General features: G+C 43.8%; 1 protein-coding gene and 1 long non-coding RNA gene across 8 annotated transcripts in view; one reads left to right on the plus strand and one right to left on the minus strand.

Moving 5' to 3' along the window:
• LDLRAD4 (low density lipoprotein receptor class A domain containing 4) overlaps positions 1-26,662 on the plus strand; it is a 277,773-nt gene that overhangs the window by 234,568 nt on the left and 16,543 nt on the right. For 4 of the 7 annotated variants that reach the window (XM_068192975.1, XM_068192995.1, XM_068192966.1 and 1 more), the window contains one exon: positions 26,502-26,656. In XM_068192975.1, the coding sequence (XP_068049076.1) occupies positions 26,502-26,656 (155 nt within the window). Of the gene's footprint in view, positions 1-22,865; positions 22,993-23,085; positions 23,556-26,501; positions 26,657-26,662 lie in introns of those variants that run through there. The other 3 variants (XM_068193014.1, XM_068193009.1, XM_068193004.1) reach the window with 3 other exon arrangements.
• LOC137475611 (uncharacterized) overlaps positions 1-26,662 on the minus strand; it is a 154,997-nt gene that overhangs the window by 85,968 nt on the left and 42,367 nt on the right. The gene's annotated exons all lie outside the window — the stretch shown is intronic.

Consider the following 26,662-nt stretch of genomic DNA (forward strand, 5'->3'; position numbering starts at 1 on the left):
AAGGGTAGGAGACAGTGACCCACATAACTTCATGAACTCTGTCAAAGTGCTCTCATGCTAGAGGTGTTTTCAGTGACCAAGATGTCCTGTTTTCAGAAACCCTTGCTAGCCTTACTTAGACCCAAACAATACCAATTTAATGCCTTTTTAAAAGTGGATTCATTTAAGTTAGTGGAGTTCCCTTCTTGTCATGGTGAGTTAAAGGGTATTTTTTAACAGTCGATCTGCCCAGCAGAATATGAATTACAACCTGATCTGGACTCTAGTGCTGACCTAGCTTTGGGCATAGCATCATATGAGGCACCTCCCAGGACCACTCCAGCCTGAAGGATTCTGTGGCTCTGGGCAGGGCTGTGCCAGTTCATGGGCAGTGAATGCTGCAGCGTGTACTGTATGCATCAGAATGACTTGTGCAGCTTTCATAGGTGCTGGCAAGGTGAGCCAAGAAAGTGGCATGAATGGGTGAAAAAAGTTATTTTGTATCACAGATGTCTTCTAAGGGCCTGGACCTTTCTTCTGCCTCATGTTGTGATCACTGTGGTTCCTCTGCATTTTGCCATCCCTGGCAGGTTTCAAAGGTGGAGGTCTAGCAGTTGAAGCACTGTTAAACTCTTAAGGTTGTTGTGGTTCCTGTTGTTTTTCTGATGCTGTGTCTTTGACATGCAGCAGTGCATGCCATGCAGAACAGTTGTGGTCGATCTACCATCCCTCCCTTGCACTCAGTAACCTCAGTGAGCTAGCAGCATGAAGGAAAATGATACAAAACTTCCCAATTCCTCTTTCAGTGCTCAGATTGTTTTTATTTTTTTATTTTTGGGTGATATTTTTCCTTCTCTGAGGCACAGAGGTGGTAGTCTACATGGATTTGCTGAGCATGTTCATGGGGCGTTACAGAAGATATCTCTCATCTCCTACTTCTTTGTCGCTGTGCTGGCACAACTTCTGTTCCCAATAGTGTGGTGCCTCTCCAATTTCCTGTCTCTACATGCCAGATTATGGGAGTTAGACAGTCAGCAGCGCTGTACTGGGGCCAGAGCCAAAGAATAGGAGCAAAAGACATGAGCAAAATGCTTTCCTTGGGAGAAGCTCTGTACTGGGGGTCTTAGGTTATTGACTTGGAATGACTGACCCGTCTTTCTAGCAATTTGAAGGTGGGGCTTGTAACTGGAAGCCCTCCTGCCCCTCGTTTTTTACACTATCCTGTTCCAACACTGTTGCCATTTGAGTACTTGAATTCTGTGAAGTCTGCAAGGCTGTAAAGAAAATCCGGAAACCACTGTCTTGCTGTCCCGGTGATCCACTATTCACTCAGATTTCACGTTTCGTTCGCCCAACTCATTCTGAGACTAAAACTAACATAAAGACCCGGAATGTACCGAGTCAATGCTCAGATCCTGTGGAAAAAAGTTAAGCAATCCAAATGGTAATAGGAATGATGGCTTATTTTGGGACTTTAATGACACTCAGCAGTAGTTTGGAGACTAAGTAGTCTGAGATTGCAAGCACTGAACTAGCAGTAGCCATGCAAGTTTCTCTGCAGAGCTGCAGTTCTGGTCAGTTGGATCCTTATGTAAGCAAGAATAACAAACTATGGAGTAGGGTTTGCTCAAAGTGCCCCACATTGGCAAAATTTCATTTTTTATTAATGGAACTGATGAATTTTGTGACCCACTGCAACTTGAGAGACAGCACTTATTGGGCTGTCCACAGTTTTTGAAACTCCCTTTACAAGACCACCAGTCACTGCAGAGAATTGCTTTCCAGCTAGCATGGCACAGGCAAACTTTACTCTCATTACTGAGGATTTTTTCTAGATCCTGCCTATTCCTCACAGGTTTCCCTTAATTGCTGACATTCCTGCTGGTCTTTTATTTGATGACTGCCAGACTGTCACCAGATCCCTAATCTCAAATCCATCAAAGGAGTAGCAAAACCCAGCTCGCTTACAAAGATGGTTCCATCCTTTCTTTTGTGACCTGACTTAAACCAGGGGTTTCAGTATGGAAGACTGGTTAGCAAATATTTTAATGCCATAGGAATGCTTGTCTGAGAATAGGTCCATATTTATGCTCTTATGATCCAAAACAGACAGAAGCATGGATATATATGTGTCTGGTTGCAAGAGGAGGCTGTAGGGCTTTTGATTCATTTGGGTTTCAGTGGTGTGGCTGCTTTTGTTTTACTTTGAGATGTCACTTGAAAAGAGATTTGTCCTAATTTAACAGTAATCCATTATCTGCTTGCAAAAAGAAGCTGTAGGGCTTTTGGTTCATTTGGGTTTCAGTGGTGTGGCTAGTTTTGTTTTACTTTGAGATGTCACTTGAAAAGAGATTTGTCCTAATTTAACAGTAATCCACGATCTGGAGACAAACTATGTTTGATGATGCCCTACAGTTTAGAGAATTATTAGAGTTTTTATTTTTGGCGGGTCTTTCATGTGATAGGATCTGTGCTTTGGGGCTGCAGTCTTTGCAAATCTGAGAATGGAGCTCTACAGGGCTTAAGATAAATCAATCTTTTTTTCTCTCACTTCCCATGGTGAATTTGCTCCTGTGGTGGTTGCATAAGGCAACCCAGCTGAGCAAAGCTGCAATAAAAGAGAAGCAGCTTGCTACTCGCTTTCTGTCAAGTTGCCACACTCCTTCTGTACATGCTGCTCTACACCAGTTGCAGATTACCACAGCAAATAGCTTCCAAAACTCCAGCAGTCTTTTCTCCCATGTGCCTTTGCTTGTTACTATGGCTGAAAGGCTTTTGTGCTACTGCAGCACAGCTTGTTGGCTGATATGGCATGACAGAAACCAGTTCATTATCAGTGTCCTTTTTTATACTTTAATTACCCTGGCTGGTCATACCTTTCTGCTCCTAGAAAAGAAGTGAATTTATTATCTGGAAATGTGATCTATCATGAGCTTCAAGTTGGGCAGCCTCACTTGAGGTATTTCCACTGAGGCACGGTTTCAGGACTTGGAAGTCTTTGGGAGGAATCTGGAAATTCTTTGCCGGAAGAGCATGCAGAAATCCAAGGTGTTACTTTTCCAGGGTACTGGATACAAGTAGCCTGTCAGAAAAAGGAACTTTTCACCAGTTGTAATTTACCTTATGTTCAGAAATCAAGACTGTACTTTAACAGGTTGTAAATGAGCAGGGCTTAGGCAATTTTAATCAGGCTCACCACATCAGTGGCACAATCCCTCTTCCAAGTAGAACTGGCTTACAGCTGCCCAGCTCCTCCATTGTACGGTGCAAGTTTCCTGCTGTCACACGATGGAGGTAGGAGGGAGGAGAGCATGACAGTTCTGCCTTGAAAGAGCTACTTTTTTTCTGTTTCTACATTGTTTGCTCCATCTGAGTTAGTAAGATGCCTGTCTTATGTGGCTGGCATCAGCTTGAGCCTCCTCTGGCATGTTCTAGCTACCTTCCTACATACTTGCTTTCATCCAAGTTGTATAGTATGAGGAAAGACGGCATTGTCATCCTGACTTACCAAATCTTGTATTAGTCATGTCTTTGGGAGATGGTGGCAGTTCTTCACCTCCCACGCATAGCCTAGATATAGTCTTTTACCAGGCTTGATATGGATTTAAAAATAAAAAAAAAATCCTAATTCTTTGGCTCCTTTAACTGTAAATGGCTGTAATTCATAAATTTTACCATTTTATTTGTTTGATGAGAACTGTAGCTTGTGCTAAGAACTGTATTTTTGCTTCCCTGCCCCCTCTTACTGTTGCGGTAGGGTGAATTGCATCATTTCTAATAAGATTAGAGCTATTTGCATTTTAAGGTGTTCAGGGTATTAGCTGGCAGTGTGTCAGTTTAGTCTGTCTGAGCTGGCTTTGGTCACCTCCCATAAAGGTTAGAGAGTTCAGAAATATTGTGCCTGGTTGAACTGAGAGTCTAGACATGTCTGGAGAGATCCTTAGTTTTCAGGGTTTGTCGAAGTTTTGTTTCAATAGGGGTGTGAAACCTACCAAAAAAATGACAAGCTAACACAAAGGTTTGAAAGTCATTTGAGTACTGTGTGGGTGAGAAATGCCTGTGTCTGTACTTTTAGTCAAAGAACAGCAAAGGGCACACACTGAAAAAATAAAGACCACTGTCAAGCAAATAAAAGGCCTTTTACTTGTGTGTAGAGATGGAGTCCAGGGTTGCTCCTGGTTTTAACTGTAGAAAGTTAGGTGTGCCACTCAGACCTCTGCATGCCAGGCTGTAGTTCTCTGCATTCGGCCTGATCCATGAAACTTTCTCTGGAGGTGAGCCAGGCAACAGCCTTCCTGGTGCTCCAGAAGTGAAAGAAAAAACCAATAAATTTCAAAGTATTATTCCTGCAAGACTGCACACTTTGCCACTCCTGGAGGCTCAGCTGCTGGTTGCGGCCCCGTGCTTCATGCAGCTATGACCATACCTGTGTCCAGCTCAGGGACCTTCTCTGTGTGCCACCTTTTGGTTCAGAAGAGCTTTCCCTGAAGAGCCCCATTTCCATGCATTGAAAAGGGCCCTATAATTTTCTCCTCCTATTCCAGTGAACCTTTTCACCCATTGAAAAACATATTGTCCAAGAACATGGTTTGCATGGGAAGATCTCAAAACAAGGAGCAGTATTGCTTCTATACCAAAAGCTGTCCTGAATCGTAGAAAATTTAAGGGGTCTTAACAAGTTGGATGGTGCCTGACCCCTGACAGATGCCACTGTGTGTTGTGTTCTGTCTGGAGGAATCACTGCATGCTGGGGCCATCATACCTTTTGTCGGTACTTTGAAGCTGTGGTGGAAATAGGAATGCTAAGGATAGGCCATGGACACTGCTTGTGCGGTTGCTGAAAGGTAGACAAAACACTGGAGTTGCACACTGGGCTTTTTTTTTACCTCAAAGCTTGCAGTTTCTCAACTAGCAGATGAAGTAACCCGAGAAAAGGACAAAGGAACAGTAACATAAGTGGAATATGCCTGTTAAAGTTTCCTAGAGAGGAATTAATGCAGAGCAGGCAAAGTTTCTACAGGCAAATTATGTTCTTGACCACTCTTCAGTTCTCATGATAGCTGGAATATTTTAAAACTCTGATTCCTGGAACTGTATAATAAGAATGTCAAGTCTCATTTAAAAAAATACAGTAAAACATGTTTCTAGCCTTCATGACTGCAGCCCAAATCTTTTGGGTATGGCCTGAGTAAACTCAAATATTTTAAACAACAGAAAACAATGGCAATGTATTTTTTTAGTATTGGGATTAACATCAAGTGAGCAATACTAGAATTATCAAACCTTCATCATCAGTAGTACTAAAGGCTCTTGAAGGATATAAACACCTCAGCAGTTATGTTTAATGCGAAGTATGGAGAAGAGAGCAGACAGTTCATTTCCCTAGTTATTTAGGCACCATTGGTGATATATTTGTGGGTTTGTATATTTAATATAGGCTTTGATGTTTTCCCTTATGCATCTTTTTATTATATAAATAATGTCCTTGTTTTTTGGTGTTTGCTGTTGGTGTGTGCAAATACATTCATCTTTTGTTTCCCCCTTCCCTAGTGACCTGTTACATTTAGTTATGGGATATACAGAAAGGAAATAATTAGTCTAACTTTGATCTGCCCTTGAAATTGCGCTGTGCTTTTAAACCACTGTAGAAGAAGAACAGTAAGTTTGTTTTTGCTCTCCTCAGCAACAAAGCACAGAGTGAACCTAAGCACTGTAAATTAGTGTATTATGATAGCCTAAAGAGCCACTTTTTAATAAATGAGTTGTAGATGGAAACTTTCCTTTCCAGCATGGAGATGCTGCAGATAGGGCAGCGGTGTGCCAGGAGCTCCTGTGAAATCAGAGGAGAGACCATTGGATCATCGCTTCCGAGCACCTGCATGCCCGTTTCATCTCGCCCCCTTACTTTCACCTTAACTTATTTTTCCACTTTTTAACATTGAAGCTTTTTTTTTTGGTGATTCTTTTCTTTTTTTTTCCCCTTTATTTTTTCATCTTTGTATTTTGCTTGGCATTGCATGAGCACATTATTAAAGCTTCCCTGCTCCAAGGAGCTCTGGGAAGAGAAAAAAAATCTGCCAGAAGTTATTTGAAATGGGCTGTGAAATTTGCAATCTATTACAGGAAAAGCAGGTATAGTTTTCTGTTTCTGATCCCCATAACCTAGAAACAAAGCAAAATTTGGGTGATAGAACAAAAATGCAACAGCTTTAAGATTTTTTTTTTCCAGTTGCTGGTGGTGAAGGAGAGCCTTGGTTCCAGCCTATGGGCACAGAATTTGAACTGTGTGTCCATCTAATTAATTTACTTATAGTTGGTCTTTTTGGGTTTTTTAAACCTTCACTTATTTCCTAGTGTGTGTTGCTTTTTGAGACACCAATACTATTAAAAGTTAGGTAATAGGACAATAAGAAACAGCTTTATTTCAGGTAGTGTCTGCATCTTGTTTTTACAGTTTCTTTTACTGCTCAGAAAAACAGAGAATAGAAAGAATTTGGAATACAGAAATATAATGCCAATTTCTTCTTCTAATCCCCTTAGTCTGCTTGTGCATTTACTGCATGTGGCTTCATGGGGGATTGTCCCAGCGCAACAGAAAACTGTCTTGGTGATTCAGTAAAAGGCCCCCTACACTGATCCATGGGAAAGACTATTTGATGTCAAAGTCCTAAAAAGGCTTTCCTTGGAGTGGTGGTTTTTTTTCACTTTTTGGTTGGTTTTTTTTTTTTTTTTTTTTTTTTTGGCTAGGCAGCTGTTGAGCTAAGAATACTCAGAATTTTTTACAGTGGATTTGAACATTTTACGCCTTAATCTCACCTCCTTTTTCATAAGCAAGTCATCTTCTTTGTCATAGTTCCAGACCTCAAAATCCGAGGGCTGTCTTTTTTTAATTGTGCAGTGCTCAGGCCACTGAAGTTGTGATCCTTGACTGAAGGATCGTTATGTTCCAGTAATACAAATAAATGGTGAAAATGCACTAGTTGTACCAAGATGCTGTTTAACTGGCATGGGTTAAATGTGAAACCAAAGTCTTAGTAGTGAGTCATAATTAAAGATTCCACTGTATAGCTTGTACTATTTTTATTTGATTATCTATTATTCCTGTGTGAATTTTTTCCCATCCAGTGCAAGTACTTTTGTTCCTTTTGTCTGTTAACTGTTTTTCTGCCCAAAGCCACTGTGTGTTGCTCCTTTAAGATGACATCTCCTGTGATGTACCCTAGAGGTAGATGTAGTAATATATAAAAGTGTCTTAACACACTTCACACTATCACAGTGCTAAATTATTTAAGTTTTTCAAAAGGCATTTAGGCTTTTGCTGAAAGAGGATTCAAATGTGTACAGCAGTGATGGTTATTACTCAATATATGTTTGTCCAGAAATGCATATGAAAGGTAGAGATGTTAATTTTAGTTTCACTGAGTCTCCCTGGCTGGAAACTGAATGTAAATCTGAGTATGTATCTCTCTCTTGTGCTTTGCCTCTAGCAGCCTTTAGAATCACAAATGCACATTTTTAATGACTAAATGTAACATTAGCAGAGACCCATTCTGCCCCAGTTGTTTCAGCCGAGAATGGACTTGCTAGAGACTGCTTTTAAGTAGTGACATCTATCTAATCAAGGTTTTCCCCTTCCCCCTGGAAAAAAAAAATTTTAAAAAGCAGAGAAAATAAGATAATTCATTTCTGTGCAAGCTTCAGAGTGGCAGCTGGGATGTGAAGTAAGAGGTCATGGTTTACGGCTGCACCATAGACACTTTACTCCAGAAGCTGGTATTTTTATTCAGCCCTACCAGAGGTGGGCAGGAGGTTGTGCAGTGCCCCTGGGGCTGGGGCACTGTTCTGGTGTCAGGCTGGGTAACCTGCTGCATTCTCTGGGCATGGGTGGAAAACGCTGACAGAGGTGGAATGCTGTAAAGGATGAAGAGGTACCTTTAGGTTATATTTTTCTTCCAGGTTTTAAATAAATCCCTGCACCATTTTAGGCAATTAGGAGTGAAACAAAAATGCTTTGGAAAGCCACCTTAGCCTTTCTCTCTGTTTTGCATTTCTAGACTCCCTGAAAATGGAGCACTGCTTTGCTGGATGTTGGGGCTGCGAGTGCAGGCTTGGCAGCATTGCTGCTGTGTACGTGCTCCTTGCAGCTGGCATTTGGAGCTGGCCCTAGATGATGGGATCAGCCTTGGGCTGAGGCACCTGGGGCATGAGCAGCTTTCCCATGTGGGGACAATGGTCCAGCATCAACACGCTGCAGCAGGGAGCTTGTGGCTTGCTTAGAGCAGGAGGATACTTGGTGTTATCCTGCCTGTACCTCCTGGCAATTTCTGCAAAGAGCTAGCCTATGGCATCTTGCTTCTGTGTGAGGAACGGGTGAATCGGCGTCCTGTTGGACAGGGGTTTGAGGGAGTTCATAAAGGGAAATGGGGCTTGGCCATGTGGCATCAGCTCCTGGTACCTTCCCATTCCTTTCCCGTTAATGTGAAACTGGGATTCATTCACCTTAAACAAAGTACTTAATGTACATGATTGAAAAAAAGTACACTGCAAGGTTCACATGAAAAAAGGCAGAGAAACTCTGGACTGACGTAAGGACGAGGGTGATTCAGAAAGCCTTGCAGCCAGCTGGTGATGAAATAAAGCATGAGGGATCGTCCTTTCTTTATCCCAGCTGAGCCAGCAGGCTGGAAGGTTTTTCCTGGATGGCTGTCCTGCCAGCTCGCTGAAAGGGAGGCTTTCCAGGGGGTCGGGGCTTTCAAGCTGCTGAACCTTCTGACTGGGCTGATGTGGGGAAGGAAAGAGACCTGGGGCAAGAGGCAGCACAACAGCTTTTAAGGGTATGACCTTAAAGGAAGAGGAGTTGGAAAAGCCAAAGATAAAGACAGCCCAGAACATCCTCAGGGCTGCCAAGTCTAAAATTAGATGCAGGCTAGGCTTTGTTTTCCTTGCAGGCTCACATGCCACATGCGTCTTCCCCCAGTTGGCCTACTCTGTGAGGACGGCGAGTGCTGACGCCAAGGAGCACTTGACTCCCTGGGAATAGGTTTCTTGTGACTTTTTGTAGTCCCCATCATCACACAGTGGGAGCAGGTGGGCGACACGGCAGAGCTGCTGTCACGTGCGGGCACACGTGGCGTGGCGCTGCTGACAGCAGCTATCCTGGGACTGTTGCTGTTGACAGCCAAAGCGTTGTTGATTCCAGGGAGGGTCAAAATTATTATTGGTGACCACATGAGGTATTAAGTGCAACGCTTACGTTACGGGTCCATGCACAGAACACAGCTCACCGTGTCACTTAGGTGGTGGTTTAAAGAGTGGGCAGTGGATTGAGAACAGGCAGCAGAGGGATGCTGGATACCACATCCCACACATGTGTTATAACCCTTCCCTTAAAGGCTGTCGCATACATTTTGGCAGGGCACCTCTGAACAGTTATGCCCAAAAGCTCCACTTTTGCCAGATGGAAAAAAACCCCACAGAATTGTTTGGGCAGAGCTTGGCCATTCAGGGTGAGCCAGAACAACATGTAGAACTTATACTTGGAGCTGCACCAAATATGGTTGGATTCTCATGTCAGTGCATTAAAAGGGAGCAGTGTGACCGTATAGTTGCTACTATTTGAAATGGTGTATCTCTTAAGAAGACATGCTGTTAAACCAGACTTACTCTGTGAGCTCTGAAACAGGATATCTTAATTTTATTAGGAATTCACTTAGCACTGTTGTATTCACATAATGCAGCAGAAAAGCCTGTTAAAATATGTGCTTGCCAGGGAGTCCTGCAACTGAGCAAGAGCCTTTCTGATCTCTTTGCCAGGTTGTTACCAGCTCTGCATGCAATTTGGGCAGTTTTGGAGTGTAGAAGTACAGGTAAATCAGACTGCAGCAGTACTTTTGGCATCTCTGCTAGCTGCCGTACAAGGGACTGATAAGCCCAGGACATTTCAAGAATGCAGAGTTTCGGTTTTTTTATTTTGCTTCTCCCTGCCTGTCCTTCTGTTTTGTCCAGCTGCTTAGGAAAAGCAGCAGTTTTCCAGCTGCCTTCTTTAATCCCCTTTGACTGGGCTGGAATTCTAGCCAAGCAGTACCTACATTACAAGAGGGGAGAGGCCCTGAGTATAATGCTGCACTAAGGGTTTTATGCTTGTCTCCTTGCTTGCTGCGAAGCCAGGATAAGTCCTAGCCATTTCTCCAAATCCCTCTGAGTTTTTCTTCAAAATGAAGTGATTAACTCCTGCTGTAAACTTCCCCTTGTCTAGGGCATCCAGGCCTTGCGCTGAGCTTGACAGCATTCAAGATCCCCTGCCCACATAGACTATTAGGTTCTGCTTATCCTTCGTTTCCACTGCCTGGTGAAATATTAGATAACGGGGAAAGAGCTTATCTTACATGCGTCTGAACTGACAAATATGGCAGCCTTTCAGTAAAAAGGCTAATGCAGACGAGGCCTTTTTCCTGGCTAGAATAAGAATGAGGCCGGCGCTTGTCTTCTGCCGCTGACAACGGTCAGATGCATGCGGCATGATTTCCATAGCATCCAGACAGTCGGAGCACCTAATATCTACCTGTCTAGTCAATACATCAGCTTTGCTAGAGTGGGGAGCTGAAGTTTGTCATTGAGGCAGGTTTCTAATGCAGCACGAATGGATCTTTCAGCTGTACTCCAGGGTAAACATTGTAAGCCATGCAAATTTATTTACCAGCACTGACAAATAACTGTGTCAGTCACTTTTGTTTTCTCCCCGAAATAAGATATGCTTTATAAATGTCCTTATGGATTTAATTTTTGCAGCTTTGTGCATGGGGGAGGGGGAGACTTCTTTCTGTTTGAACAGATTAATATTAGTGTTTGTTTCCCTATGTGTTTTCTGCACATGAAAAATTAGTTTGTGTTTGGAATCAATAATCTTAAAGGTCTTTTCCAACCTAAATTATTCTGTGATACAAATAACTTTCAGATGGACCCACTTCAGGATTTAACAGTTTGATGGTAGCGGTTGGTAAACACTGTCCTGATAACAATGTTGAGGGGAGTTTGGCTTAACAGCACAGCTGAGAAATTTTGCTTTTCTGTGATGGGGCTACCTGGAGGTGCAAGAGGAGCAGGAAAGAAGAGGCTGCTTTCCACACAGGGTGCTGAGCAAGGCCTGTTACTCATTTCAGAAGTTTCTTGGCTCATCTGAGGCATGGGGCTGTGCTTGAAATTTAACACTTCCATTTTGAGAAAGAATACTCACTGTTATAATGTGGCATATTTCTGCATTGCATTCATACAGATATTTTAGGAAATTGTTTTCCCAGCTGTAAATTCTAAACCGTACATTCACTGTTGAATTCTAAGCCACCAGCTAAACCCCAAAGTGTCTGACAGCCCAAAGAGCTGGGGATCTAGTGGGAGAAACTGGTGTCCTTTTTAGAAAAGAGGGAATAGACATTTATGGGTGGCTTTCTGCAGTATGGTGAAACACAAGTATGCTCTGCATGGAGGAACTGGAAAGAGTTGTTAGTTGGGCAAGCCAGACACACCTAGACAGCATCTTGAGCTGCTGCCAATGCACACGTGGGGTTTGGATCTCTTCCAGGCTTTGTTCCTGAAAATAAATTGTTCAAGATGGGAAACTCTGAAGATTGCATTGACCAGGGAGCCATGCCTCTGGGTGTGAGCTTTAAGGGAGAGAACTCAGGTTTCAGATTTGGGTAGAGGCTCACAGAGAAAAAGCTGCGATCAAACTTTAGCCTACATTTCAATTGTTTGCAAGAGTGGTCTCCAATTTTTTTTTTTTTGTGTGTGTTCTTCATTATAAATGGGATTTATTTTGGCCTCAGAAATTTGAGAAAGGGCTTTGATCTGATTATTTAGTTTAGTTATTAACTTGTTTCGTATCCACAATTTATATAAAGAGATCACCTCTGTATCTATTCCACAGGAGCAAAGAAATTAGGTAACATATATAAACCATGCAGAATATGTAAGACAATGGATATATGCTAACTATTATGTTATTTATTTAGTGCTTTGATAGCCATGTTGCAAAACAAATGAGGAGGTGGGGATGTCTTTTGGAACAGAAAATGCTGCAGTGCCTGCCTTGATCTGCATTAGACATCTGCACTGTGAAGTACAAGCGATGCTCAAAGACGCACTGAGAAAACAAACGGGTTACAGAACCGTCATGTTAGAAATGACAAAATGTGTAGGCAATGCAGAACCTAAAACTGCTTCATTTTCAGGCAGGATGTTAAAGTATTAACTGAAGAAACAGCGGAATATAGCAGAAAAGATAAAATATGAACATTTTGGAAACTGGGACTCAGTTCTTTAGGTGACAAAAATTCACACTGTGCTAAAAAAAATTTAAAAGAGCATATTTTTCTTAGCAGAAGACCAGACCTTCAAAATTTTGTGATTTAACGCTGGGAAACACAACCCTAAACTAATACTGGGAACCACAACTTTTAACTCTAAGAGTTAAACCCTCCCCCCTCCCCATTCCCAAACCTCAAAAGCAAAACAACAACAAAAAAAAAAAACAAACCTCAAAGCAAAACAGAAAACCACCCTCCTGAAAATTTTTAGAGGTGTTCAGGTTTAAGTTGGCTTTGGGTAAGGCACTTACAATGAACAAAAAGTCTTAGTCTGAGCTTTCAGAGCAAGAAATATGAGAGGAAATAAAGAAAAAAATTACCAGAGTGTTTTTAAATTCAAAATGTCTAAGCTGTTTCTGCCCAAAAAAGGATAGCTTGAAGCTGAGAGCCAGTTTGGGTTGTATGACAGATTCATGCTTCTTATATGCACAACTTTGGCTTGAGCAATTCCTTTCTTCCTGCCTTAGGTGTGTAAACCAGAGACCAGATGCATTAACACCAAGGTATTTTGTGTGTCTAAAAAATTCCAGGATAAACTCTGGAAAGGGTGTGCCTTTTCTAATTCACTTAGCAAAACTGTGCTAATATGATGACATGCAGCTTTCAAGGCAGGAAATACGGCAGGTAAGGTATTGGCAGCACCTCAGCATCACCATCCTCAGTGTCAGACAGCAATTTAGACTTTATCCATGACGTTATCCAAGACTCAGACTTTATCCATGAGCCATCAATGATTTCTCCCAGGAGACCCTTTTGAGTACCTACCACAGCCAGGGGATTGGATCCCTGAGGGCAGAAGTGGTTGGGAAGCTCTTGCTGCAGGGTGTAAAACTTTATAAGGGAAGCAACTGCAAGTTTGTGCTGCACTTGGTTGAGACACCAGAAAGCAGGAATGGCGTGGGATGTATGGGGAGTAAATACTGCCTTGCCTGAGGGCAGGGGCTGTGTGGCCAGGCCTTTCCCACGTGCCACATGTGTGGTCTTCGTGGTGTGGTGTGCCCAGGCATGGTGCACGGAAGAGAGGGTGCACACATGCACCGAGGTGTTTGGTGAAGTCTGGCCCACGGTGTGTGGGGGAGGCTGGGATGCCGTGTGCAGGTGGCCAGCACGTGCCTCCGGTGTCAGACGCATCCCAGACCCCGCGTGCTCGCTGGACTTGCGCTGTGCTGGCAAGCTGCACACTCTCACGAGTCATTTGTCTGGGACTTATGAATGGCAAAAAGCCTGGTCTGAGCTGCTATGCAGATCAGGATGCCGGCATCCTGAAATCCCGGACAAATCCCCTTAGCGCTTTTGGTAAATCTGCAGCTGGGATTTAACGTCGTGACAGCACATCCTAAGTGTGGTAAAAATAGCCTGTCTCCCAGCAGTGCAAACCTGACTCGCACCTCACAGTTAATGGGTGAGCAGTCAAGGCTGTTTCTGGAGTTATTGCACGAACGCGTGAAGCGGCGCCGGTGGCAGGGGATCACAGAGCAGCGCTGTAAAACGCTTGCCTGGCTCAGGCCGATTCTTTGCACCTTTGACTTAAAACTCAGCAGATCAGAAGTGTGGCAGAGACCCCTGATCCCAGAGTGGAAAGGATGATGGAGAGATCTCTCTACCCTTTGCTTCTCCAGAAAGCCTTGTCCGCCCTGGGTTTGCCTGGAGGCAATCTGGAAGGTGTGCTGTGTGGGCAGCATCCCCTCCTAGGCTGAGCACAAAGCTTAGCCCTCTCCCTGAAGGCTGTATAAGAACTTGGATTTATTTGGTTTTAACCCTTTACCTTAATCCTAATGAAAAACCACATTTTATATTAAAAATTAGGGCTGCACCAAATGTGAAGCGTCAGTAGTTTTGCTGCCCCAATGGGGTAACATGGAGAAGTGAGAGGGAGTGAATGTGTTTTCCTGCTCTGCATGCACGCACAGGAGATCACAGTTTCTCTGTGACCCTGAAAACAAGTATCTTACTCTCAAAACTTCCTCTCCAACAAGTCAGTTCACCCAGAAGTCCTTGCCCCACCCAAATGGGGTGTAGTGTTATCTCTTCAGTGGGCTGCACAAAAATGCTACCGGTGAGTCAGTACAATGTCGGATGTGCAGTTGTACAGAGTGGGAATACAGGATGAAGTAGTTTGCAATACAGCCTCCCATCCAAAAATACCAGCCAACCAACTGTAAGATACATTAGCTATCATTTCCCAGTGCATCTGGTAAGATTTCAAGCAAATTTTGGGTTTTTTTGCTGTCACACACAGGAAAATACCATTGCAGCCCTTAGGACCAGCCTTTTGCTAATTGGGAAAAGGCACCTGTCCACTTACCACTGGGCAGATTTTGAAAATGCATAGTTGTGATTTTGGTGCTCACATGTCATCTTCAAAAGCGGTTTAGCAGCCCAAATGACATATGGCTCTGGCAGTGGACAGTGTGCGAAGGCTGAGGTGAGTGAGGCCGTGCTCTGTGGAAGTGCTGCGTAGGTGCTGCTGTGGTACCGAGAGAGAGAAGAATGGAGATGACAGGCAGGAAGAGCTGAAAGGACTTGCCTTAGGTCACTAACGGGTCTGTGACAGAGTTAAGGAGAGAAACTCAGTCTCAGTCTGATCTCACAGCTAGTAAATGATGCATCTCTGATCCCTAAGCATCTTTGGCATACTTTGTATGCAGTCTTGTATATTCTGTATATAGGGTCATTTTTCCTTTCCTTCTGATACTCCACGTATGAACTAGGACTGCATGACTGCTGGTTTTGCTCCTGGCTCATGGCTTCCTGAAATGACAGTGTAATTTAAACTGCCTAAAAACACAGAAGTTAGCCTGCCCATACACAGGGTACGAGAGGTTGGTGGTCCTCATGGTAAATGGTCAAGCTGCCTTCCTGTCATGTGTAGTGTCTCAGAAGTGGCTTGAGTTTGAAGATACCATTAATTCTGCTGAAAACGAGAATTCTGTCATTGCCTTGAGTGGGATTGGTCTCATTTTATGTAAAATAGATGCAGATTTAAGCTTTGTATCGAGTTGCTAGGGTGCTGTCCATCAAGCAATGTTTGGAAATCATTTTTTTAGAAGTGATGCCAGTTTTGACATGCTGTTTTAATATTTTTCTGGCTGCAATAGGGCAAGACATAGAAATCTTATGTTGTCATCACACAGAGCTGCAAAATGTTCTTTTTATCTTTTCTTTTTTTTTTGCTTTCTTTCTCTTGCACTCTGTCATATGGAAACCAGATCAAGATTATAAAACTATTGCCCACAAACTGTGATCTTTCTTCTCTTTTGTGGTGAGAGCTGACAAGTCAGTGATGGCTTGGTGCTGTTGGTACTAGCTGTTCATGCCGCACTCATTTGTATGTATCGGGAAGTGCCGAACTTGGCGTTCTTCTCAGTTGGCACACAGGCTGGTGAAACGTCAGATTTTTAATTGTGATAAAGTTCACGAAAGAAAAAATTTATGGCAGATGTTTCCTTTTGTCAGAGTGAACTGAATCATTAAAATGTGATATGATGTACTATGAACAAGTCAACGTAAACACCATCCCTGTGAACATGTCAGAAGACTGAAGAACTTAGACCATTCATGGTAATGTTAAAAACCATGTGGTCTGAATGCTGTATTACCAAGCTTTTCTCTTTAAATGCAGAACATGAATCTTATGAATTTTTATTGCCTTCCTACAAAATGAAAAGATAACATATTCTGCTGTGGTAAAAATATCCTGGTAGCTTCTGCAGTGTGGTTATCGTTTTGCTGGTTTACTCAGAGGTCTGCTTTTCACAAGAAACAGTGAGATATCCCATTCCCATTGAGTGCTGAGCTTGCTCGCTTAATTTCCTCTTTTCTAGAAGATGTATTTTTGGGAAGTCTTACTCCTTTTCCAGTCTGAAGGAAGTGACAGAAACGCTGCTGCTTGCTGAGGAATGCCTGTGATGATGCGTTAAAACTGGCTCCGATAAGTGGTTATGGAAAACCTGCAGGAAGCATCTGACAACTGACATTCTCTGTGGACTTCTCCTATTTCCTCCTCACATCTCCTGCTTGAGGACTATTGCCCATACACTTACTTAGGCCATTAGTCAGAAAAGAAGTGCATTACAAACTTCCTGATACTTCCCCATGACCTGAGTACTTTTTATCTCCAGTTATTCTCCTTCTTGCTGGCCTAAGAAATCTTGACTAGATTCTGATTCTAATTCCCAGTGTTGTCCTTTTTCAAGATTTTGCCTTAAATTAAATGATTTTCTTAATGCTTCAGCTGCTGAAATCAAGCATGAATGAATACCTTAATTTTGACATAAAGGTCAAGGACACTCTGGAAGGATAAGATCTAGGTGGATCTGACAGGGATGTTTTTTGTCACTCTTCTGATTTCTGATTTGAGAGAGATTGACTTTACTGTTTTGGGATGCTGTGGACTGGGAATAGATTACTCTGTTATATAAAGAGGGTTATAAACTGGAGCAAATCCAATTCATTTTGCCCACCAAAATCTCAATCCTCACCTCTTTTGAGAGTGGACTGCAAATAAGGTGAATGTGTTTTGCAGACACATTTAAATACTCATACAATGTGATCAATTACATTGATTTATTGGGGAAAATTTGTGTTGCTGTGCATGGACACACACAAATTTTATGCCAGTCATGTATTTTATTTTAAGTGGGCTTGCAGAAACCAGAAGTTATGCACTTAGCAATGTGATAACAGAATGGCAGAGCCTCTGTAGTTCTTGCACCATGGCAATTTGTGGAAATGCAGTGTGCTTTTTTAAACTGGCATAAGATTTTACACCTCTTTTGCACCATAGGAGCTTAATCCCTTGTGAAACCTCATTAGAAGCTGCGCCATTGTATCCTGAGGCAGATGTGAAATCTGTGTGAGTCACCGATCTGTGATCAAGCTGAAGGAAACTGAGTCTGTGGTTCTTAAGAAAGAAGGCGCCCATTTGGGATGCATTTACACAGCTCCTTTTGTATAAATCATTAGTGCTATAAACTATCCATTATTGTTAGGAGAAGACATTTAACAATGCAAATAAAACAAAATACTGTGGCAGAGCAATTTTATGCTTGATTGTAATGTTTAATGGCATGTTCTCATAAAGAGATTTTTCCCATCCTTCAGACCTATCATATCTGTGACTCACTTGATTTCCGATGGTTTGAACATCCCTCATTTTATTCCTAGAGTTGTTTTCTCTAGAGCAATTTCTGTAAACGTGCTGCAGCATGGGGTTATCCAGGGTTAATTTCCCTCATGATTACACATCCAGACAGCATGTATGTAAATGCTGCAAGACAAATGATAAGGAAACTGCGGGATGAAAGAAAACAAATTCCTTTGTTTTTCATGTAGATTCATTTACCAGTATTGAAGTCTTTCCTTTGCTCACTTTTAAATGTTAACACTAGCTTATATTGGCATTGTAGTTGTTTAAAAGCATTATTTTTATGTCATCACTGACCTCAAATTTTGCATTCTGTTGATTCCCTTTGTTCCTCATATCTCTTCAGATACTTGTTCCAGGTTCTATCTTCATCCTTTACTTTTAGGTACAAAACAGTACCATCAGTGAGGCAGAGCTTTGTATCTCTAAACTAGCTGATTATATTAATGTCAGAAATAAAATACAGCTCTTCACATTCTACTTGTATTTTTAGTACTGTATTGTAATCCTGGTTCTGCTTTCCCTTCTTATCTCTGTTCTGTCTTGCCCTTAGATTTTTTTTTTCTTAGACCAGGTTTGCTGGGTTTCCTTGTGATCTTTCTGCACTGTCCAGCTTGTTGAAGTCTTTGCATACACCTTAGTCAGAAAGTACTAAAACATTTGATAGTCTGTTAACCTGCAGTTGAGTTTCCGTTGTTTTCTTTTCCTGGCTGCCAGGGAGTTTGCTGGCAATGGAGATTTATGGAGCGAATAATCCACCTGGCAGGAGACTCTCTGTAACTGAAGTATGTTCTTTAGTGGAAGAATGAGAGTGCTTTGTGTGTCTAAAATACCACTAATAGCTTATTTAGCAACCTATACTTCTATAACAGGGCTTTCAGTTTTATGTTGGAGGTGGATTTTTGCATATGCTTAATTCTAGCATCCATGCTAATTCTATCCCTCATTTAACTTTCATCCATTCCTATGGCAGGATAATGCATGATGTGATCTCTCAGCTTTTTAATGTGGTCCTTAGTGCATTTCTTCTAGCTCCTGCTTAAACAGAAAAAAAAATTAATAATGAAGGATGATTCTTTCCTGTACTTGCTGGGAATTGCCTGGAAACCACAGGGAGCTTAGGCAGGGTAGTCATGCTGCAACCAGAGACTCCATAGAATCCAGTACCATGTACTAACTGCAAGTACTGCTGGGAGAGCTCTGAATAATAACAGAATTTTAAAAACCCCAAACAAACAATATTATGATCCTTTCTTGCCTTTTCTCTTACTTAAATAGCTCATTTTTACACTTAGTTGATTTGAGCTCAAAATGTGACAAAAGCTGTGGAATGTGATCAACATTAAGGATGGAAGGAGGTGCAGTATTTTCAGCGCAGCTGATTTTGTTCACTAATTTTGGACAGAACTAAATGGAGGATTGCAGTAGCCAAGGACTAAAATACATGGAAGCCACTGTATCACAATATTCACCCTAATGGTGGGAAATTTTGGTTCTCAGACACCCAGTGACTTTGTCCCTTCAGAGATGTTTTCCTGGTCTGAATAGTCCGGGTTGATTATCTTCCTCATATTTACAGCTGCCTTTCCCTTCCCAGAGGTTCTCATTCCTCAAGCATCAGCACCAGGAAATTCTGTACCTTTTTCAGCAGTGGCCGGGGACCATCGAAGTTACCAGCAGTGTGATCTCCAGGGTAAGCAGGGCCAGGGCATTATGCTCACTGTACCATTTAACCCTGCTGGAACAGACGACTGTAAATTGCCTATGTCGAGCCAACATGTGAGGACTAATAGAACTGCAGTGGGGATAATTCATAAGTAGATTTTCTCACTCGCCAGTGTAAACAGAGCCAGTGCTAGTCAGGTCTGAAACGGTGATTACTTTTAAATCAGCATGTTATAATTCAGTGTCCCTGACTGAACCCTCCTTCCAGCAGAGGAAAACAAACCACTGCATGTGTGGCCAGCACAGGGATCACTCAGGCTGTGCAACTAACTATGCATATGAAGGACTGCTTGAATTTCCTAATCCTTCTTATTACTGGAGAGTAAAGAACAGCTTTAACAGGGAGGTAATTTAGAGCCCTTAAGTACTGTCTTCTTCTCTCCACCAACTTTACTTCTTTTGGGTTGTGTTGCTAATCTCTCCACAGTGCTCCCATCTGCTTGTTCCTTGCACCTAATCACATTAAACACAACATAATACATCTGGATACATACTACTGGCAAAGCAGTTACTTGAGTTCACTGCCTATGAGAAAAGCACTTTTTCTTTCCCTTGGTTGGTGCCATTCCTCTATCTTTTCCTGACAAACTTAAACTTAGGATTTAATCAGAGAGGTGAAAATTTCCCCCAGGTGGTGGCAGTTTGAGAGGTGGGGCCATGGGGCATTCAATGGGTGCATCTGCAGTTACTTGAAGCCTTGAAGTTGCTTGACAGCGCAGGGAGGGGGAAGCACCTCTGCACACACACCTACTGTCCAGGCTCCCCAGGTGAGTGACCCCAAGGGGCTGGCTGCAGGCAGGAGGAAACACCCCCTTATTGTCCAGTTTCAAGACTGCGGGTTTTCTCTTACTCTTCAAAGTATCACAACTGGCCAAGAACCTGCCCACAGTCAGTAATGTCTTTAGAGAATCAGAGAAAAAAAGGGAGAAATAGCAGAAATGCAAAACTCATATTGAGAAAGCAGTATCTGTGCAGGTTTGGTTACCAAAGCATGACTGTTTCTTTACACTTGAGATTAACATCTTTACTAACAGTAAAATAAAAAAATTCAGGTTTTGTTCTTGTGGATTCCAGAATGAGTCTTTTGTTTTCCCAGTAATGATCTGAGGAGACAGATCAGTGAACATGTCCTTCATAAAATTTCACCTGTTACCAAGTTTAACTAGCCCTTGGTTTTATCATTAATATGCTAGACTTGTAATGGCCTGTGAAGAAGCATTATGACTCTGTGCCAGAACCTGCTTAAGGAGCTTCAACCCTGATGCCAGAGCAGCTGTCCTCCTCAGAGGTCATGGTGGAACCTGCCACTTGGAATTTTAGCAGGAACCTGCTCCTCCATTCTTGTTGACAGAGAAGCTTATATGGGCTTTCTGGCACAGGGCTTGATTCACATTAAAAAGTTTGTGATAAATTCTTAATAAATAGGTGATGAGCCAAATATTGTTCTGAGGACATTCTTGAGGATGCTTATCATCCTTTTCAAGGATGCGCTACTAAGCAAGCATGCTTATCAAGGTGCGCTACTTATGGATACAGAAGTCTGTAACCATTTTGCAGTGATTGTGCCTGTACTTGTACAATAACAGTTGGTGGGTATGGGCTAGAGAGGGAGTAAAGTGTGTTAGTTACCAGTCTACGTGCTGAATCCCCAGTCTTGCCAAAGCAATTATTTTATGTCATGGGTTAATGTTCATCAGAAACTGAAGACTAAACATCTACAGTTCAATTGTATGTGTAAAGTAGAGAAGCTTTAATGCCAATATATTAATTTGGTTTGTTTTCTGCTTTCTTTGTAGTCTTTAAACTGCACTCATCTGAAACCAGCTTCTCATTTTAAACACGAGGTTGGGGGATGATGTATGTAGGTCAGTCTTTGGCTCAGAAACTTTATCTTACAAAGTCCTTGAAAACAAAGAGTTTTGCAACAGGAAGGTAATTGGCCTCAGCAGCAGCTCTGTACTGAGTGGTTATGCCCACACAACAGCCATGTTCAGAAGTCTGGTCTGTTGAATTAATTGTTTTCAAAGTAGTTTAAGGACAATCAGATTGTAATTTTGAAGGTGCTCCACATCTGCTATCTGTACTGAATTACTTCTCTCTGCTGGTAACAGTGCTGCACTTGGTTAATACTCCACTTGCACAAAAGCATTCTATTGACACACAATTTAAACTCATTCTGCTCTTCTAGGAACTCTCAAAGGATATTTATTTACAGTCCACAATCACTGTCCCCCAGCTTGACTGTTGTGTTTGGATTGAGACCTTAGACCTTGCAGTATCAAGCTAAACGTCAACAACAGTTTAATAAATCCAAACAGTGGGGATAGCCTGTAACCAGGAGAGGGGCCCTGCTGTGTGCTGTGGATATATATAGCAGGATATGTCTCCCTAATATTTTTAACCCCCTGGCTCTTCACAGTGCTAGCTTGATAGGTGACTGCTAGCAGGCACACTCCTCTCAGCCTCTTTCCCCTCCTGGCTTTTGCTCTTTGACTTTGAATTTAGGGCATCTTTTTATTTGAGGCTGGTGCATGGGTTTTACAAACATGAAAGGCGTGGGCAGCAGTGGGTCTGCCTCCATGGTCAGTGCCAGCATGTCCTGGGGGCCTGTGCCGTGCGTGGGGGAGAGCAGTGCTGCTGTGAGCTGAGCTGAACTGAGCTGAGCCGAGCAAGCCACAGCCTGCTGGGAGAGGGGCATGGAGCCTCCCCAGTGCTGCAGCCCATCTCTGCTTTCAGGAGTTCCAAATCCCTGGCCAAGTGTGGGCCGGAGGGTGAACTCACTTTTCTTGTTCACGTAAACACACCGGTCTCATTCAGTGCTTTGGGGATGCCACCATAATCCAAAGAAATAACTCGGAACGGGAGGAGTCTTGGCCATGATGGTGAAGGCAGTATAGAAGGAGCATCCTGGGAATTGAGGGACACGGTGCTAATGTGCTTCCTAACACGGCAGAGACACTGTGGGACCGTGCTGCTCCTATGCACGGTGGCAGCGGGGACAGCCCTAAGTTCCTGCTGCTGGCCTCCATTGCGGTGCTCTGAGTGCGAGTACGGGTGGGGAGCGGGATGAAGAAGCCATCTGGCAGTGTTCATCAGCCAAAAAGGCTGGATCAGTGGCTGGGCTGGGGTAGGCATAGGGGTTCAGGGCGGCCAGAGGGGTTGAGGGATAGGCACAGGGGTTCTGGGGTGAGCAGAGGAGTTTAGGGGCAGGCACAGGGACAGCAGAGGGGTTCACTGGCAGGCACAGGGCTTCAGAGGAAGGCAGGCACTGCTGGAGCTGGGACCTCTGCCAAAGAAACACACATGCGGCTAGAGCCCGGTGTTCTTCTTTCCCCTCCTTCTTTAGGTTTTGTTTTATTTTTTTAACGTGAGGTTACAGGCGTTGTTCCTTCTGATGGTTACGGTTTTACAGTACAGCTCCAGGATGCGACTCCCTAATGTTTTAGGCACACGCGCACACACACACACCACTGCCCTTGAAACTTCGGATAAGGCACCCGCGGCCGCGCAGCTGGGAGGATGCCTGCATCGCTCGCCGTCGCTGTGACGCTGGGGGCGAGATTTGCTCGCCGGTGCCCTTTGGAGCGCCCAGGGCCGGGAGCGCGTCCGGCCCCGCGCGGTCCCGTCCCGCCGGGCGGGGCGGGGCGGGGCGCGGGCACGTGCGCGGGGGCGGCGCGGGCGCGGCGCAGGCGCGGGCGGGCCGGGGCAGGCGGCGGAGCCGGGGCGCCCCGAGCGCGCCGCGCCGGGCCGGGCTTAAAGAGCGGCGGCGGCGCGGGTCAGGTACGGACCTTCCTGCATCCCTCCTTCTCTCCCTGTCTGCGCCTCCCCGCGGGGCTCGCCCAGCAGCGGGGCAGCGCCTTTCCATTCTTTTTGTTCTCGCCGGTCGACTGGTTTTTAATTTTTTTTTTTTTCCTTTTTGTTGTTGTTGTGGTTTGGGTTTTTTGATTTTTGATTTTTTTTTTTTTTAAACTCGTTTCGCACCGGGCGCGGAGCCCGGCGGGACCCTGGTGTCCGTGCGTGCGCGCACACGCGCGGCCGGGGCACGGCGGGGCGGGAGCGGCCGGTGCCGGCCGTGCCCGCCCGCTCCGGCGGCGGCGGCGGCTGCGGGGCGGCAGCCGCGCTCCGAGCGCAGGGAGAGGCGCGGGCGGGAGGCTCCCTGGCAGCCTCCCTGACCGTGTCCCCTCTCTGGATGGAGCCCGGAGCTGCCGGGGATGCGGTGCCCGCCGCGGGGGCTGGCGGAGCGGCTTGAGCCCCCCGCCCGGCGGAGGCGAGCATGTCCAGTGAGCGGCTTAACAAGACAGCGGTGAAGGATGCGCGGTTAAAAGACCTGTTGTTGGAAAGAGGTACCGGCGCGTCCGCAGGGGCAGGGACCGCGGGATGCGGCCCGGGGCACCGCAGAGCCCGGCGCGCCCGGGAGCGCTCGCCGGCGGAGCTGCGGGGGGAGGTTCGGGGTGGCGGTCTGGTGTGATTGCTGATAGGGTTGTAAATTATGTCTCTCTCTTCGAGCTCTTCTGAGAAGGTAATTTGATTCAGCCTGTTGCCTTTTCCGTGTTGGGCGTTTACCCTTAGACGTTGTGTTTGGTTTTAGGGTTTTTTTTTGCCCTGGCGAATTTTTATTAGAAATGTTGTTTCTTGCGCATAAAGAAACGGATATATGTGTGTGACAGGCTCAGGGTAGTAAAACCAAAGCATTTCTCTTCCTGAAGCTTTGCCCGGTTTCTTTCCCAGTCAATTTATAGGAAAAGTGGGGAAGAGGAGATGCCTGTCTGGAAGGCGGTGGCCCTTCACGCCTGGCAGGTGTTGGGCAGGGGACGTGATGGGGGCCGGGGTGACCCAGTGCCTGTCAGCAGCCGCTAGGAACTATTTAAATGGCCTTGATCAGTGCCAGCAAATACAGACCGCTGCTGCTGCAGTCTGCCTTTGCTTTTTACTGCTAGTAACCTAATGAGCAGCAGGAATGTCACTCAGGAGGAAGAAGAGATTTAAAATTATCTTTCTTTTCCCCATGCTTTCCGTTGAGGAAATCCTCTTGAACATCACTAATGTGTTCTGTTGCAGCTTGGTGTTTACAATGTAAACTGAATGTGGGAAATCCCGTGTGCTCACAGCTGTGTACTGTGGTTTTTATTTTCTTTATTGTATGGCCATATTTTAATCAAACATTTTCAAATGATTACTTCCCACGGGAAGTGCTTACAGACCAAGTCACTCATCTCTGAGGGAGAGGTACTGTCCCTCGCCACTGAAATGCAGGGGTCTCGATAAATTTAGAAGATTCTGTCCTTTGCAGATAGAGAAGTAACATGTCATTCTAGTGATCTGTGCATTCTAGGAAAGCCTAAATCAACATTGGTTGTTTTGCATGTTGCCCTTTAGCAACAGTCTCTCAGTTTCCAGTCTAAAGTGTGACATGGACCCAAAAAAAGTTTAAATTAAGAAACCCTACTTCAGTAGCCACAGAATGTGAATTGCAGAAGTTGTTAACTCTGTAAAGTCTGTGTTCTGTGTTTCTGAGCCAAGAAAAACTGACTTTTAACTTAACTGTGGTTTGGGTGGGTTTATTTTTTAATTAATTCTGTTCTTCCGGCTTTTTGATCTTTTGGTGCTGACATTGTTAGCTTCCAGTGGCGCAAGAAAGGGGAAAAATTAAGATTGCTGCCCTGCGTGCGGGGTTGATAGCAAAAGTAGAGCACAAAGCACTGACTAACCAAATTCTCTGGAAACATTGGTGGTCTTAATGATGAGTGGAAAGTACTTAACAGCAAAGAGTGATAAAGTGATAGACATATTTTTGCCCTTTACTCTTTCCTTAGTCTTAAGTAGGCTGAGTTACTCCTCAGGAGACGATATCAGACCCTCAGCACTTTGGTGCTGTGGCTGTGCCTGCACCTTGGCACTAGCCCCCACTAGACACTAGCATGCTTGCAGCTCCTGTAGTCTGATGTTTTGTTTGCAAGGGATCTTAGAATAATGAAACAGCCTTGGGTCTCCTTTAGGTCCACTGCAGGTTCAGCGTGGATTTTGTTTTCGAGTGGCATTTTTCTGCCTCAGCTTCACAGTTGTGTTGTGTCTGCACAGGTGTTTCTGTCACACAGAAAGCTGAGCATGGCTACAAATTAGAGATGGGGGGGAAAGGGGCTTGTTTTCTGATATTTGTTTTATTTTCATATGACATCTCTCTTTCCTCGTTAATTTTTTAAAACAGACATTTAGCATTGGTTCCCCAAAGTTCATGTTTTTGCATCCAAAAAGTAGTGCCCTTTTTGGAAAGTACTGAAACTGAGCAACTTGAGCTGCTTCTTTGCTTTTTCTACCAGCCTAGCAACCAAAGACCTCCTCCCATTAACTGGAGTTGTCTTTCAAGATGAACGCATCCCCTGTGAGCAATGCAGTTTCCATAGAAATATCATCATCTAGGTAACTGCAAAGGGCAATTTTTCCCCTTACATTGCTCATCCTTGCTGCTCCAGTATAGCCAAAAGGGTGCAAGAGTGACTCATTTCTAAATATACTTAATATTTGTGGTATAGGCAGGGCTTCAGATAAGAGGATGGGTTCTGATGGAGTTCATTGTAATTGTATCTCTTGCAACAACCAGGGCCCTGATTTCATTTTTAACCATGGTGGAACATACCTTGTTTTAGAGTACCAGAGCTCTTTTTAGATTTTTACCTGACTGGGAAAAGCCTAGAAAAGTTACTAGTTGGAGAGAAGATGGTAATTGAAAAAGACACTGCATGTAGCTTCAGTAGACTTAAGGTTTTCCACTCTAGTTAAATAGCTTTCATGCTTTGTACTTGATAAAAAAACTAAGGGTAGTGTACTAAATAATCAGTGTCCTGATTCCTCTCAGACTTTGTAGCTTATGGAGCCCTCTGGAATCTGTTGGTATTACAGATGGCTATTAAAATAGAATGGGGTTTGTGTGTATGAGGTTTCTTCAGATTTTTTGTTCAGTGAAATTGTTTTGTCCAAAAAGGCTCATCTGTGGAAGAGTTTATTTCCTGTGGATGCTGCAGAGAAGGATCACCAAGAAGCTTTTTAGTTTTGACCTACAACCACTGATGCTGATCAATTTGCTCTGGCAAAAATTAAATAAATTTCATACTTTTTAGAACAGTTTTCATCACAAAACTTTGCAGAATGGACAGCAAGAGTATCTCAAGCCAGATCAAACTCAGAGAAATATTGAGGGTCTTTTCAGGTTGTTGCTTTGATGGTTAACCTTCTGTGTGTTGATGACACGTTTTCCTCTTTTTCTTTTTTTTTTTTTTTTTTTTTTGTTTTAGCTGAACTGGAGTTTGTTCAAATCATCATTATAATCGTGGTTATAACTGTTATGGTGGTAGTGATCATCTGCTTGTTGAACCATTACAAACTCTCGACACGCTCCTTTATCAACCGACAGAGCCAAAGTAGAAGACAGGAAGAAACTCTGCAGACGGTGAGT

This window comes from Anomalospiza imberbis, chromosome 1, assembly GCF_031753505.1.
Source record: "Anomalospiza imberbis isolate Cuckoo-Finch-1a 21T00152 chromosome 1, ASM3175350v1, whole genome shotgun sequence".
NCBI lineage: Eukaryota > Metazoa > Chordata > Aves > Passeriformes > Viduidae > Anomalospiza > Anomalospiza imberbis.